Genomic DNA, 17052 nt, shown 5'->3' with positions numbered 1-17052 from the left:
CATATTGTTTTCATCATTTGGAATACTGTAACCCAAACATTTGCATCACATGATGCGGGCTTTTGATATGCTTCTATATATTTTTTAAATCTGATTGGTTGTTTTTCTCTATTTTACTTTAAAATTCAAAATATGCTTTCAAACTCTACTTTTTATGTCTCCTTTGTTGGCATACAGAAGCTGCTTTTGCTTGCAAAACTGTGGGGATGAACTTGTTGTCCCTTCGGGCTATTAATGTTACCTTCGATTCCTTGTGCTTCAAAGTTATTTCTGCAGCTGAAATTTAAATTTTTTTTTCAAAATGTTATATTTTTCTTTAGCATTAGTAAGTTTAAAGGAAATTAGATAAACAAGGGTTGGACTCTGTGTTAGCGATTTCTTATTACAAACTTCTTTTGCCAGCACAAATAAAAAGTTAGTTATTGTTATTTCAAATGAATATTACCTCTGTAGCATACTTTGTTAATTTCTATGCTAAAAAGTTCCAAACATTTAAAACGTTAGCTTATAGTGTTATGTTTATGTGAGTGTAAAGTCAATGGTGACTAATCATGACTCATATCCTCCATTTTCTTGTTTATACTCGGTCCGTCTGTGATGCTAATGACACCAACATTCTAATTGAGATTATCAGTTCTGGTTTTCGAATATACGAACGAAATGTTTACAGATAACTCAATGTCAATAGGTAACATTAAACAATTTTTAAAATAATTAACTATAGGTTATCAGTTTTCCTCACTTTTTTCCCATTCCCGACATTAATTTCACAGTAGTGATATATATATATATATATATATATATATATATATATATATATATATATATATTTCTTTATTTTTACATTTAATTTTCTTGTATTATGATCTGTGTTAGTGATTCTGGTTAAAGATGTCTTTGTCATCGATTTTTACATATATGGTCTTCGTACAGATGTAACTTTCTGGATCTTCAAAAATTCATTACTTTTCCTAAAGAAATATTAACTTCTTTTTTGCAATAATTAAACATAATTGCATTAAGGTATAAAGTTATGGTTTTATATATCAACTTCTAAACAGAATAACTGAATACAAATTTCACTGTGGAAAACACACTAACAACACAAAACTTTCGTTCATTTAAGTTTACAGATGCATATTTTATTTTGTTGAATTATTATTTACAGGTATATTCATGGAGAAAAATTCGAACATGTAATTACCTACAAATATTTCACAAGATTGAGTTTACAATCATAACATTTTCCAATGAGTTCAATAAAGAAACTGTTTGTAACCCACTGTTTCCTGATTACATTACATCAAAATAGCAGGTCACAGAAAACAGTCTTAAGAGTAAACACCATAGGAAACACAGCCCCTTACATCTGGTAAGGTGTTAGCCTGGATATGACTCCGTGCCTCCCTAAACTTTCCATGTATTCTTTTTTCACCAGATATACACAAGCAATCTTCATTTAATGGTCGTAAATATTTCATAATAAAGAATCTTTATCGAATTGAATAAAGTCTTGAAAGTCTAATTTTACTATTGATGAAGTCAGATGGTTAGCAATAATTTTTCCCATGATACGAATATATGGTAATTCAGTTTTCAAATATAGTAAATGATTATCAGTTTCATACATTTTTGGTACAAATCTCTCTTCTACATAACTAATAGAGAAATCTTTACTTCCGCCAGCTCCTGTACCATCGACCATTAGTTCCCCATCTTGGCATTTGAGAATATAACAGTCTCCAAGGTCCAATTTGTAATCTACTCTTCTTTGCAAGTAGGCGAAGGTATCAGACTACTTCCTGCATAATTTTTCCCAAGTGGTCCTGGATAACCACATCACAGCGTATGTATCTTCTAAAATAATAATCGGTTTCCATCCTTTTAGAGCTATGTGAAGAGTTTTGTCTCATGCTATTTTCCTGAAGAAAGAAATTTTCAGACTTTTGTGGCTCACCCATTATTTTACTTTACTGGACACACAACACAATACGATAGTGGCACTGTATGAACAATTGCAGTAACTGAAAAGACACTCAATTCGATTGTTTTTCCTTATGGTACTGTTTAACCTGACCATTTCTTCAAAAATGCAACATTTGTGCAGATGACTCATGGACATGTTTTTGCATCCTGGTGGATATGATGTTGATGTGATTTTATCTTACTTTGTGACATCATAGGGCAAAGCTTATATCTGTGGCTTGAATGGTTTTCTATAGCATTTATCCTTATTATGTTAAGTATTTTTTTCCAACACAAATAAAGTAATTATTTATTATTGTTATTATTGTTTCAACTGAACATTAGGTCTGATAATATACTTTTCATATTAAATCTTCTGCACTAAAAATTCTGGCTATTAATTTAACATCCAATTCCTTGTGCTTCCAAGTTCTTTCTGTAGCTGAATTTTTTTTCGAAAAAAGTTGACACAGTTTCTTCTTGAAATATTTGTATGTTGGTATGAACAAATAAGACTAAGAATTCACTAAGTGTATTTTCAAAAAAGGCTCTGATTAGTTTGTGGCAAGATATTTCACAAGATTTGTCTGCAATGATGCAAATTTCTTTCGGTTTTTTTTATTGTAATCTGTTTGATACATCTAATATAGTAAGCAAATTGCCACTATTTTATTCATTTTGTATATTATCCATTAAAAAATCCACAATTACGTTATTTGCTAGCTCTGTCTTTTTTTGTTTTCTTCTTGTAGAGTACTTAGTGATGTCACCCAAACTGATAGTTTGGGTGACATCACTAAGTTCATTTGGGTGACATCACTTACCTCAAACTATCAACTAATAGTTTGAGGTAAGTGACATTATCAGATATCTGCAAACAGAGAGGTTACTTATCTCCTGTGAATGAGCGGACATCTACTGGAGGAGAGGAGGTGAGGGGATCATTGGGACATCTTCTGGAGTAGAATGGATGAGGGGGGGTCATTGTCGGGAAGATTGCCATTACCCTCTTGACTACCCTGTCACCCTTCACCAAACAATTTCAGACATATGGATGACAGAATTAGTCACTTGCTCTTACATCAAAAATGCTGTTTGAGCAAGTAATATTAGAAACTCTCGATGGTGTTTTCAAAAATAAAGAGGCTTTTTTGAGAATCCACTCAGTGAATTATTAGTCTGATTTGTTCATGCCAACCTTCAAATATTTCAAGAATCTATGTCAGCGTTTTTTGTAAAAACAAATTCAGCTGCAGAGGTAGCTTGGACGCACAAGGAATTGGATGTCAAATTAATAGCCAGAATTTTTAGTGGGGAAGATCTAACGTGAAAAGTATAGTATCACATCTAATGTTCAGTTGAAACAATAATAAATAATTTCTTTAGTTGTGTTCAAAAAAAATACTTAACATAATAAGGATAAATGCTATAGAAAACCATTCTAGCTACAGATATAAGCTTTGCACTATGATGTCACAAAGTAAGATAAAATCACATCAACATCATATCCACCAACATGCAAAAACAAATCCTTGAGTCATCTGCTTAAATGTTACATATTTGAAGAAATAGTCAGGTTAAACAGTAATATAAGGAAAAACAATCGAGTCTAGTGTCTTTTCAGTTACTGCAATCGTTCATCCAGTGCAGCTATCATGTTGTGGTGTTGTGTGTCCAGTAAAGTAAAATAATGGGTGAGCCACAAAAGTCTTTGAAATTTTCTTTCTTCAGGATAATAGCATTAGATAAAACTCTTCACATAGCTCTAAAAGGATGAAACCCGATTATTATTTAGAAGATACGTGCACTGTGATATGGTTATCCAAGACCACTTGGGAAAAGTTATGCAGGAAGTGGTTTGATATCCTCACCTACTTGCCAAGAAGAGTAGACTACAAATTGGACCTCTGGGACTGTTATATTCTCAAATGCCAAGATGGGGAACTAATGGTCGATGATAAAGGAGCTGGTGGAAATAAAGTTTCTCTATTAGTTGTATAGAAGCTGAGAGATTTTCACCAAAAATATACCAAATTGATAATAATTTACTATTTTTGGAAACTGAATTACCATATATTTGTATCATAGGAAAAATTATTGCTCACCATCTAACGTCACCAATGGTAAAATTAGACTTTCAAGACTATTCAGTTCGATAAAGATTCTTTATTTTGAGACTTTATGAACATTATATGAAGACTGCTTGTGTATATCTGGTGACAAAAGAATACCTGGAAAGTTTAGGGAGGCATGGTGTCGTATCCAGAAACCACTCAGTGAATTATTAGTCTGATTTGTTCATGCCAACCTTCAAATATTTCAAGAATCTATGTCAGCTTTTTTTCCATGGAGAAAAAATTCCATTTTTTCTCCATGGAATTTTTTCTCTATGGAGAAAAAATTCCATTTTTTCTCCATACACTTTATCAGATGTATGGAGCTGTGCTTCCTATGGTGTCGGGTATTAAGCCTGTTTTGTGTGACCTGCTATTTTGATGTAATATAATCAGGAAACAGTGGGTTATGAACATTTTCTTTATTGAACTCATTGGAAAAGGTTAAGAGTGTAAAATAAATCTGTTGAAATATTTCTAGGTAATTACATGTTCGAATTTTTCTCTGTGAATATGCTTGTAAATAAAAGCGAAAGCAAAATAAAATATGTATTTGTAAACTAAAATGAACCAAAGTTTTGTGTTTTGTGTTGTTGGTGTGTTTTCAACCGTGAAATTCTTTCTCAGTTATTCTGTTTAGAAGTTGATATATAAAACCATAACTTTATACTTTAATGCAATTCTCTTTAATTATTGTAAAAAAGTTGCCATTTAAGTTAACATCTTATCTTATCGACATCTCAATCTTGTCAGAATTCCATACTCTAACCATCACTCACAATTCCATATGCAAACAATTATCTAGAATGCCATAGGCGAACAAAAAGACACACCATAACGTCAGTGACACGCGTTTCCAAGCGAAATTTCAAACATTCCATACTCATGAATTCACTGATCAAATCACACATAATTACGTCACAAATCCTTATCTTCTCTTGATCTTGTTCAGAGTGACTGGACTACTACTAGGCTGTATTTAAATATGAAGTTTAAATTAAGATGGTATTAAAATAATTGCAAAAGTCAATATTTTATTATTAGAAAATTTTGACGTAAACAAAATTTCAGTCTGTGTTTCCATTATATATCTTACTTCTCCTCCCGAATTGCTCTGCTGTTTCAGAAATTAATATTTTACCTATTTGTTATTATTTAGTATAAAAAGATGAAATAGCTAAAGCATTATTTACCTTCGAATTCCTCATCGGAAGTGACATCGCATTTCACGAACATTGCAGTTCCTTTTCCATGTTTCTCATTGATCTCGGCAGTAGTGGACTGACCTTTCTCCACGATCACGTCTGCTATACACACCTAAATTAACATTTAATATTTATTTTGTTTCTCTGAAACACAAAAGTAATCTGTTGATGTGTAATTTCGAAACTGAAGGTGATTTTATACCCTTATTTTATTTTATTTTTTACAAAATTCCCTCTCACGTTGTGCATTTACAGGACAGATTTTATGTATACTGTTATTCTAAAGTAAGGAGGATGCTATCATTTCGTTGAAGTGAAATGTTTTCTTTCAATTTGAATTTTCAATTATCGTCATAAAGAGCTTACGTAACTCGTTTTATATTGGCGGTATTCTTTGATTGGAAATCTGGGTTCGAATATCATCTATTAGGCGAAGAACATTTATATGGTATTTTCAACTAACAGTAGGCTGATGTGAATCTATCAAGGAGTTTCTTCCAGAAACTTGGGTGTTTCTTCCCCCCAAAAAAAGGAAACTGCCACCTGTCTGAAAATCCCCAATTGGCACACTTAGGCAGATTGAAATAACCGTCTCTATCTTGACATGAATTACGTTTATGATAAAACTAACTTGTTTGGTCCTATCATGTTACCGAAAACCTAACACCTTAAGACCAAGATAACGAAATCGCATAAATTTATATACATTTTTAATATAATATTTTATTTACTAATAGGATGGTTGAAGATTACTACATCTTGCTTGCTTAAAATTTCATATTCTCTTCAAACATATTTGTAGAAGAACTCAGTTGCAACCTTACCAGACTCAGCTTCAATTATCATGTGTGATTTACAAAACCCCGTTTACTTTTTTTAACTAAAACCTTGTCCTATTTATTAACTCTTCGGTTATATTTTAAAGAAGCACTTTTACACTAACGGGCAACCCTATTTAATTCCTTGTTGCAGCATCATAAGTGTTCATAGAGAGACTTCGTAGTTCACCCGATATTGATGATAATCATCAGCTGTCAATACAGCTAATCAAATTCCGTCTGTAATTGGTACAACTTACAAGAATTTTTCATCTAAGGATGTGCTAACCTGTCATTTAGAAGTGTAAAGTTTTTTCCCTACTGAAATCTCCAGATTTCATTCGGTTCTCAACCTTTTCCAGTGGCGTACTACTATATTTAATTCAAGATATTAGATGTACCAGTAAGGCAGTGGCTCACATATCACCAGTGGTACGCGTAACCATAGGTTGAGAATCCCTGCGGTAGAACAAACAAAGCCGGCCAGATGAATACATGAAATCAGTAGGCATACACCTACTTCATATAATTATTTAATCTCCATTCTTAATTCAAAACCGTTTGATGTATCCCATTTTCTCTTCTCTCCATTTAGTTTCTGTAAATTGCTCAGTATGTAGTCCTCTTTTTGTTTGAAAGACCTAGGTTAAATTCCTTCAAATTCCTGCTAGGAAGCGAAAAGCCTTTAAAAGAAGCTTTTTAAAGGGATTTAACCTGTCTTATAAAGTGGAGGTGGTGTCGTAAAGTTTTTTCTTATGTTTTTCATTCTAAAACAGGCAGCGTTTGGAAAATTAACTGACACAACAATCTGCTAATTTCAGACACATTACCAGCCTTGTTTGTCACGCCAGCCTGTTAATATTAGAGAGATCACTCGAAGTGAAGCCGAGTTAGTTGGTCTCTCGCGAGAATTAGGAACGTTTTTTATTTTAGCGAAAATTCTAGTTGTTTTTTTTTATCACAGCAAACAGAGATATTAACAGCAAATCACACGCCTTTACAGACATGATACCCTCGGAACCTAATTGCTTCTGTGGTAATAACCAGCTATTTCACTATGTATGGTCTTAGAAGTTACTCAGACCACGGGATTTATTAATTACGATTGCACTTGAGTGTTACTTCGAGGTATTCTACTGCCGATTTAAATAAGCTGCTTGCTGCATTATCGTCACTCGTCTGTTATTCTGGTAGTTTCCATTTATCAGGCTAACTCCCCGAATATTTTGGTCACTGAGTGTATATTCGTTTCATGGCAGCAAATCCTGCATAGCTGAAAGCCTTTTTAGAGCATCTTTTATTACTTAGTCGATTTCTTTCTTTCCTTAAATTGATTCCGGATATTCACAGTTGACTGCCTGTGAGGAGAAGCCTCATCATTCACCACAATGTGGGAGGATCAGTGTATAAAGTGGGAGGTGATTATATACTACATATATCTACGATATATATTACTGTGTACTACATTGTTAGTGTAAGAATCCTTTGTAGAGCTGACTTCTATGCTACACCGTACGAAGCTGTTTTATGTGATGGAAGTATATCAATGCATTAATGGTCGCCATCGTTTTTATTATTTCCATTTTTATTTATTGATTGATTTTTATATGTACATTGCACATTAACTCCCTTCAAACTTTAGTAAATTATAAATTCTTACTGATTTCTTCACCATCGCAGTTGGTCGTTTTCTTTTCTCGTGACCAATCAAAATCCTTTTTTTTTTGATATTTAAAAAACATGAAACGAGTAATTTTTTTTTCTTTCTGATTATTATGAGATTGCTCATTTCTTTTAAAAACCCCATTTATAAAAGCCAATGGAACTTATCCCTTTCATGATATAAAGTAGTCTAATATGTACAGGAAAATAGGATGGGAAATATAATTTTCTTTGGTGTTTATGTTCTTATTGCTTCACGCCCAATAACCGTATAGGCCTGTTTGCATTGTAAATAATAATAATAATTATTATTATTATTATTATTAAGAGCGACCTCCAGGGAGTCAGAGACTCATCGAGGGAGGCCAAATACCACACACACACACACACACCAGCTATCATACTTATTCTTGAATTCATTCACACTGCTTGCACTCACAACATCCAATGGCACTCCATTCCAATCACGCACCGCCCTATGAGAGAAAAATCTAGCCCTCACACCCTTCTTGACGGCCTTCATTCTCTGCTTCCAGGGATGCCCCTTCTCGTCCTTTTCCCACCCTCCATAAATTGAAACATTCCATCAATTGAAACCTGTATGACCCTTTCAGCAGTTTGTAAGTCTCAATCATATCACCCCTCTTTCTCCTGTTTGCTAGTGTCTGCAATCTACAAGTACTCAATCTGTCTTCATAACCACTATTCCACAATCCTGATATCATTTTTACACTCTCCTTTGTACTCTCTCCAATATATGAGAATCACAACGAATCCAGGAGACCAGACCTGCTCACAATAGTCCAAGTGAGGTCTTATCAAAGCCTTGTAAAGAGGCAAAATAACATCCTTATCTTACATGTGAACGTTAGTTTCAGCATTGCAATTATCTTTTGAATTGTATTTGCAATTAAACAAATAAAATAATTGTATTGGCCGGAATTCAAGACTTCCTTGTTATGCATTACACAAGAACTCCCACCAGCGAATAAGGAAATAAACACAACCCTATAATCTTTCAGCAAAGTGTCGAAACTATCTTGATTTCAAGCCATCTTCGTTTGAAACAAAAATTCTTCTATTTCAGTATAGATATATTTAGCATTGTTGTTAAAATATCAACTTTAAAAATATCTAAATACTCAGTTGCTTTACTACAATTTCCTGTTACATAAAATTTTCTGAGCTTACCTTGCAACCGTGATTGGCGAGAGCCTCGCAAATTGCTTTCCCTATTCCATTAGCACCTCCTGTGACGATGGCGACTTTTCCTTGGAGCTCCATTGTATCGTACAGTTCTGAAAATAGAACTACTTTGAATATTCAGATATATATTAAATGTACATTTTCTGTGTAATGAGCGCATGCGTTTTTTTTTTCCGTGACTGGCATTATTACAGCTGCTTGTTTCCATTCTTGGAAACCATTGTTTTCTTCTTTAAATCCAGTTTTTTAAGCACCAACCCAACATTTCTTAGTGTGTCGTCTGTTCAGTTTTGCTTTATTCAATGCCACTTTTGTAAAAAGAAAACATTACTCGAAAACAGGCGAATCTTTTTCTCACAGATTTTGAATACCGATTTGTCCCACTTATATTCGTCCCATTTGCTTATTAGAGACTTGAAGTGATTGAAGCCATGTTTGTCTCTAGAGCAAGTGTTCCGCATTCTGTTTCCTCCTCTCTCTTCCAACATGTACCGAGAGTGATGTTTCAGGGATATACCAATCACACTGTAGGTGCTCGAACCCTACCCCATTAGGCACAGTAGTAAAACGTTTCCGCAGGCCGGCCCTTGGTTAATGCACGGAACGAACAAATTAGTAACGAATCTGGAGGCTTCCTGATCAGCTAGCATCGAATCCTGTAGGAACGTATTTTGGCACGTAACTGGGGGAAGACCAAATACAGTGGCTGTGGGGAGTGACGAGGCTCTCAAGGCCATACATAGACAGAGTTCCCTCTGTGTGGGCGGTTTGTTTGCGAGTCTGTCACCTTTCATCCCCCCCCCCACTCTCTTTTTATCTCTTTCTCATCGCATACAATGGATCACAACCGAAAGAAATGCGATTTTACTGCTGATCATAAAACAATAGTTAAAAGTCATAAAAAACAAAAATCCAACAAAAAGCCCTCAAAGAATTCAACAATATGAATGCTTATATAAAAAAGTTTCCCCATTCCACTTCACCTTAGCAGCAATATAAACGATGTGGATTTCCACCTGCAATCATCTAAACCAGAATTATTATTCCTATCATAACGCCAACCGCCAACCTCAATAACGAGTGTCCACCTCAACTTCCCAAACTACACATTACACAAACTTCTTGTCGTCGTCGTCACATACATGAAGGCTTTCATCCCTTATTCTACTCCAAATTCTCAACCACTATCCAAGCCTTCGTTCTGAAAAAATGCGCCAACGAAGTAAAAGGAAAAAAACCTCTGCATACCACGAATGGTTCGATACCAAGACGCCAGCTGCTCACTTTGCCTATGCTGCAGCTCTCGACAGCTGTAAAAGAATCATCACCAAATGAAATCAGAACTTTGAAAGGGCCAAATGCTGCAAACTCGCATCCTTCCTAAATGGCAGTCACTCCTTCTGCTCCCCTTACCAAGAGCACTGGACGTAACTTTTGCCCACCTAAACATTCACCACTCTGCATCCAGATGGTACTGTAGTTACTTCACTTAAAGGTAATTTTGCCCAGGTCGTTAATACAGTTCCTGTATTAGCTACCTGGGCAAAATTGTCTCCACTCCATTGAGAACCGCTTTCTCTATGTCACTCATAAAGAAATGCAAAGAATCCTTAGTAATCTGAATACAAGGCATCTGGTCCTGACGGTATTCTACCTTCTGTGTTAAAACTTGTGCCCCAGAAATAACACCTACCTTGTATCGCCTACTCAATCTATCCTATTCAACTGACATCTACCCTACAACATGGAAACAGGCCCATACCCAGCGCTCCCAAAGAAACGTGATAAATGTCCAACGAACTACCGTCCAATTGCTGTCACTTCTCTCTAAAATTATGGAGAAGTTCATCATCATCAACCAACTCTTGAACCACTTAGAGACAAACCAACAAATTAGTGATCAATAGTACGGATTCCACCACTCGCGGTCTCCAGTTGATCTTTCTTGCACCACTCATGTCTGGACTCAAGCCATGGAAAAAATTGCATAAGCTCAAATGGTTGCCTGCGACATTTCAAAGGCATTTGATCGGGTTTGGCACAGGGGTATACTTAGCAAACTGCCATCCTATGGCCTGCCTTCTACATTCTTCAACTGGTTGCTAAATATCATGGTGGACGGTTTTCTCTTATCGGAACTCTCCATTAATGCAGACGTATCCCAGCGTACTCCCTTCTTTTACCTTTTTTTCCTAGTGTAAAATGACCTGCTCTCTCACAGACGTTCGATCCTACCCATAGCTTGGCTGATGACGGTACACTACATTCCTCCTTTCCTTTGACAAATATTGTAGTGAAGAAATATTAGAATCCTCAAGATTCAGACGACAATGGCCTGAACTCCGATCCCCTAGCTATATCCTAGTGGGACAAGGACATAAGTCAATCCTCACACCAAAAGTCAGTCCTCTCTGATCTCTCGCAAGAAAGAGCTCGCATCCCTCCCTTACCCTCAGTAATACTTAGATATTCAAACACAATCAGATTTCCGTTCTTGGAATGACGTATACCCCCAACTTTCCTGACACAAATGTATTTCAAGTACGGCTTCTGCAGCAGAAAAGTTCAAAAACCTTGGTGTACATTTTTGCACAAGACACTACTGCACTTTCACAGCTGTTAATTCTATACAAATTCCACATTATTGTTAAAATATTACAAATCGCTAAATATTGCTCCCATGTTTGTATTGGTACACGAAAGTAGTCTCTAGGATTGCTCGATCCTATCCAAAAGAGGGCACTCTGTTTAATTAATCATCCCTCTCTCACATATCCACTTCAGTATCTTTCTCACAGACGTTCCGTTTCAGCTCTGTGCTTCTTCTACAGATGCTTTCATAGAAAGTGTTCTGCTGAATTGACCTCAATAATTCCTTCAAAATCATTAGAACAAGAGCCACTGCTAATCAACAACTTTTACAGTCCATCTATAAACTAACTGAGCCAACTTCCCAGACTCCTCTTTCATTCCATCTACTTCTGTTCTTTGAAACAGTCTTCCACACTCTGCCTTCCCTAAAGATCCTCAATCTTCAGTCAACCTACAATCCTCAGTTGTTCAAACAAAATGTGAAGATATTCCTCCTTTCTTCTTTAACTCCTGTCCACATATGTCACGTACTTGTGGCCTTTATGAGACCAGCTTTTATCAGATATAAAACACACGTTGCCATTTCATTCTGTTAGCTGCAATGGATGTTGCCAATACTAGCTGATAAATCTGAATCACTACAATGCACCATTTCTCTCGCTATGGAGAGTTCGATCTTCCAGGTCATCCTATTTCTGGCTTTCCTCCTTAGTAATTAATAACCTGTTCCGATTAATCTAAATACCTCTTCTGAGAATGCATATTGTATGCATATAGCGTATATATTGTGTGTATGTGCGCGCGCGCGCAATATATAAATATATAACGAATAAAATGAACTATTAAAAATTTCGTACTGATATTCCAACACATCGCACTGCAGATGGAAATGTAAAATGAGGTCCCCATATAAATATATATGAAATAAAAGAATTGGAAAAATATAATAACCTAGTTTTTAATTATCCTTTGTAATGTGCGATTGTTTTCTAGCACGGACTGTTCTTTACTGGATAAAGTTGGTGTAATTGAAACTGGGAGATGCCGTACTTCAACAGATATAGACAATGCCCTTTGATTTGACAGAATTGTATTTGATCACGTCTAAGACTGGAAGAATTTTATAAATGGCTTTTCAGTTAAAGATGAGTTAGTCGACCTCATACCATGTGGGAGGAATTTTGCTCTCGGCAACTAAGGTTTCGCTTTTTGCATAATGAAGGACATTATGCAAAATGTCCTTCATTATGAAGGACATTTTGAAGGTCACACTCATGTTGTATTACTCGTTTTAATACGCGACTTTTTGCAACCTGCTCTTGATGAAGTGTAGAAATTACTCAACCCTGTTATCTATTAAACATTTTTTAAAAAAAAAGTAACCTGTTTGATGAGTGGATAAGGCTGATTGCTTTCTCTTACGACAATCTTCTGAATGATGGATAAAAAAAGTCAAACTGCTTTCCTTGAACTGCTCGTACGGATAACAAATAAAAACACTTTGTTCTCTTTTTAATTATCTCTTTTATATACATCAAATAAATCATACATCCTTTGGTAAGCATTATTCAGCTTCTCCGAATATTAAAACAAATGAGTCTTTCGTGCGACTTTAGGTCCTCTTGCCAATAAACTAAAAATGTATTTAGCTGCTTTCCTATTAGTTCGTCTAAATAAGGTTTTTGCTTGGAGTCCGTATTAAACTTTTTCTTTTTACCAACATGGCTCTCTCCGCATAAATATTAGAAGAATTTGTCAAACGTCCGAAGAAAAATAAATTAACAAAATAAGATAATTTAACTAAGATGCCGAAATCCGCAAGACACAATATTTCGCAGGAAGGTTTACTTAAAAGATTTATAATTTTAATTATTAGTTAAAAACCTATCGTTTATTAGTCTTGCTTTTATTGAAATATTGAAAAAAAATTCTCTGCAACACTTAGAATTACTATAAAATTGTAAAGGGAGTTAAGAAATTTTATGAATTTCTTAACTCCCTTTACAATTAGATCTTCCAGGTCTAATTAGATCTTCCTTTGTCTGATTTCTATAGAGAAATCAGACAAACGTCTTTGTCTGATTTCTCTATAGAAATATCTCACTTCGCCTGTCCTTACCTTTCATTACACCCTTATCTCTAAATAAGATTAGGTCTTTTCTTTGTCTACTCACACCTCGCCATTCTTATCATAACACATCCCGGTCGTACGTCTTTTGGCCTCTAAAAATGTACTTTTTCCTCTAAAGATACTACATATTACAAGTAGAACCACTAACACTATGTATTTGTCAAATCTCAAAGGCTGAGACCAAATTCTAAATATATTTTATATTGAAGCCTCCTACTTCTGTTCGTAAATACTCAAAATAACCGACCAAACATGGAAAATTGGATGTTTTCTACAAAATACAAGGAAAGCTTCAAGTCTGTTAAAAAAAAATTTTAAATATCCTTACTTTATTGAAATTTTCGTTACATTAATCCAAGAGTAGTCTTCACTTCATAAGGGAGGAAGTGCGATTTATTATATTTTCAGACATTTCGGTGATAAATCTATTTTTCTCTTGTTTTGAGGAAAATAACATTAATCCTTAATATATATATTAATTTTAATATAATAATCATTACATTAATCTTATATATATATATATTATCGAAAATAATATAACTACAGAGCTACGTGAACGGCTGCTCAAAGAACGTTTCAAATTTACGTAGTGAACAACACTACGTAAATTTGAAACGGATGCAATAAAAATGAATAAAAGTCTGCTTACCTTTCGCCTTAGCACTTAGCCGCAAAGTCAAAACTTATGTACCGGATTTTTATTATTTTTTTCAGTGTGATAAAACCTGCATAAAAGACAAGGTCGTTGATAACAAAACATTAAGTAGAGCATTGGGTACTTGAAAATTCACATGACGATGTTGACAGATACTGATAAATTTGGCATATTTAATATAAAATTATGTAATGAGAATCAAAGTTGAAATGTTGTCATTCTTTCTGCTTATTACATTAGATATGGGGGAAAAGCTGAATTGGAATATTGTCCTTTCTTTACATAGTCCACTGATTTTAATAATTGTTACCTCAAAGTTGCTATTACCACAATAAATTTTTTAAAATATATTAAATTAATAACTGCTTCTTATCAGGCAGTTCAGATACATTTGTGCTATTCTGTAGCACTTAGCGATACTCGCAACAGTTTGGAGCGTAAAAATCATAGCCTGGCCTCAAATTAACGGTCCGGAAGCAGCTCTTCCCTGAATAATAGCATTTTTTTTAAAAATGTTTACCGATCTCTGTAAAGATGAAAGAAATCAATTCTCCAGTATTTCTGAGTTATAAAAAGTAGTCATTACTTATTGCCATGTTTTATGTAACACTATAGTTGTTCTCAACTATTAGAGCCAGGTACTTGGAGAAAAAGCATTTCCTTCTTCTTCCTATTTAGCACTCCACCGAATGGAAAAGAAAGTAGGCAGTTTATTAATTTTTTTCTCCATGACATAACCGAAACAACACATCTTCTTTAATTGCAAAGACTCGAATACAGAAAATTGCAAATCACCTTCTTTCTCTGTAGAAGCAAATTCTGTCTGGGAAAGAGTCAACTCCTACATTGTGCATCCCTTAGGGGATTCATATAGCAAAACAGACACATCTACCAGACGGACGGACGGACGGACACACACACACACACACACACACACACACACACACACACACACACACACACACACACACACACACAGGGCTGTAATGAGAGAAATGGCTTTTAAGCACACACTGTTAGGATGATAGTTTATTCATAGATTGAGCAAGGGGTCACCATAAGAACACTTCTAGGATTAAATTAACTGCATTTCGGGTGAGCAAGGATGCTAAATAAGGATACGTACCTTCTTTTAGCTGTTCACCACTTTTCTAATTACATTACGTGCACAGCATTTGATCAGCTTGAGTCAGGAATTAGATTGGTGTAAAGTGAGTTAGCAACCTGAGATATCCTGATGACGCAGCACTCTTCTGAACAGACAGGGAAGATCTAAAAGCAATCCTAGGAGAAGATCAGAGAGAGAGAGAGAGAGAGAGAGAGCAGAGAAAATGAACGCAGTCCTAGTAAGACTACGATTGTAGTTCTTGAAGGTAATCTAGTCAGAGAAGGATCTACAAAATAAATGCATCTTAATGGGAAAGTAATTAAGGGATCTGCAAATTTGACTATTGAAGATCCATAATCAACAAGAATTCCTCTTCAGAACACATCGGAAGAAAATTAGGAATTTGCCGGAAAATTGTTTGTACATTGTTAAAAATTACTATCCTTAGCTTTTCTTGTAATTCCACAGATTAGCAGTATTTAACAAAGGGCATCGAATCGTTTTTCCAAGTAACCTGGTCGTTACATTCAATGAAAGAAGAATGAAAAAAAAAAAAAAGCATTTATCATCGAACTTCTTAAATTAGCATATTTTCTTGTTTTCAACAGCAGTTTTTTAGCTTTCACAGATTAACTGAGAAGTAGGAATATTAATGAACATTACGAACCATAATTAATAACGGAAGTGCTTAAATTAGATTTAGAAACATAATTAATAACTGAGATAAAGAGACAAAATGGATTTACTTCGGCGATGCGAAATTATACATATTAAGTGGATATTGAAACCAACATTATTTCAAAGCCGAATATAGAACCTCTATGAGTTTCATGCTGAATGTATAGAAACTATAAAAGTTTCGACGGATCCTAGCGTAAGCCAACACCTGGTTCAGGTTGCATTTACTCCACCTTTCTACGAGTTGCCCTAGCCTGAACCAGGTGTTGGCTTACGCTAGGATCCGTCGAAACTTTTATAGTTTTTATACATTCAGCATGAAACTCTTAGAGTTTCTATATTCGGCTTTGAAATAATGTTGGATTCAATCAGGGCCGATTTTAGACTGTTAGATGCCTGCGTGCTAGAGATAATTGGCCGCCCTTGAGGGTAAGGCTACTCTAGTGTTTTTTTTTTCCGAACATGTACAGCAGTGAATAGAACATATGCAAGAATGATGATGGCCACGTTGACGGAAAAAAATTGTACAGAAAATCACCATTCTTGTGCATATGTTCTATTCACTGCTGTACATGTTCGAAAAAAAAAACTAGTATAACCTTACCCTAACAATGCAGATCTCGAATACATTTATAGCATAGCCCAGAATATTACTATTAGTACGTTTTATGACAGTATATGTAGCCTAATTGACAAAGGAAATTCATAAAATACACAAAGGAAAATTCATAAAATATTTTATATACTTTAGGCTATTTATTTTAATTTTATAAAAATAGAAAAAGTACAATGAATGTATAAATTATATCAAACAGGTGCAAAATGTACAACTTCCCAAACAGATGCAGTCATTACGTCTAAACATTGCTCTTCTTGCTTTTTTATTTGCCAAATTCATCAATAACATTTGATAATTCT

At 34.8% G+C, this 17052-nt stretch overlaps 1 protein-coding gene across 1 annotated transcript in view; it reads right to left on the bottom strand.

The window, feature by feature from the left end:
• LOC150096653 (15-hydroxyprostaglandin dehydrogenase [NAD(+)]-like) overlaps nucleotides 1–14394 on the bottom strand; it is a 34165-nt gene extending 19771 nt beyond the window's left edge. Inside the window, exons 1-3 of the mRNA XM_090408415.1 lie at nucleotides 14343–14394; nucleotides 8956–9062; nucleotides 5273–5396 (exon numbers count right to left, since the gene is read on the bottom strand). Coding sequence (XP_090264541.1) covers nucleotides 5273–5396; nucleotides 8956–9048 — 217 coding nt within the window. The 5' untranslated portion in view covers nucleotides 9049–9062; nucleotides 14343–14394. The remainder of the gene's footprint in view (nucleotides 1–5272; nucleotides 5397–8955; nucleotides 9063–14342) is intronic.
• Nucleotides 14395–17052: the final 2658 nt, after the last annotated feature.

The sequence above is a fragment of the Typopeltis vanoorti genome, chromosome 18 (genome assembly GCF_054136105.1).
Source record: "Typopeltis vanoorti isolate ZY-2024b chromosome 18, IOZ_Tvanoo_1.0, whole genome shotgun sequence".
NCBI classification, from domain to species: Eukaryota; Metazoa; Arthropoda; class Arachnida; order Uropygi; family Thelyphonidae; genus Typopeltis; species Typopeltis vanoorti.
This window is presented reverse-complemented; position numbering and strand designations above follow the sequence as displayed.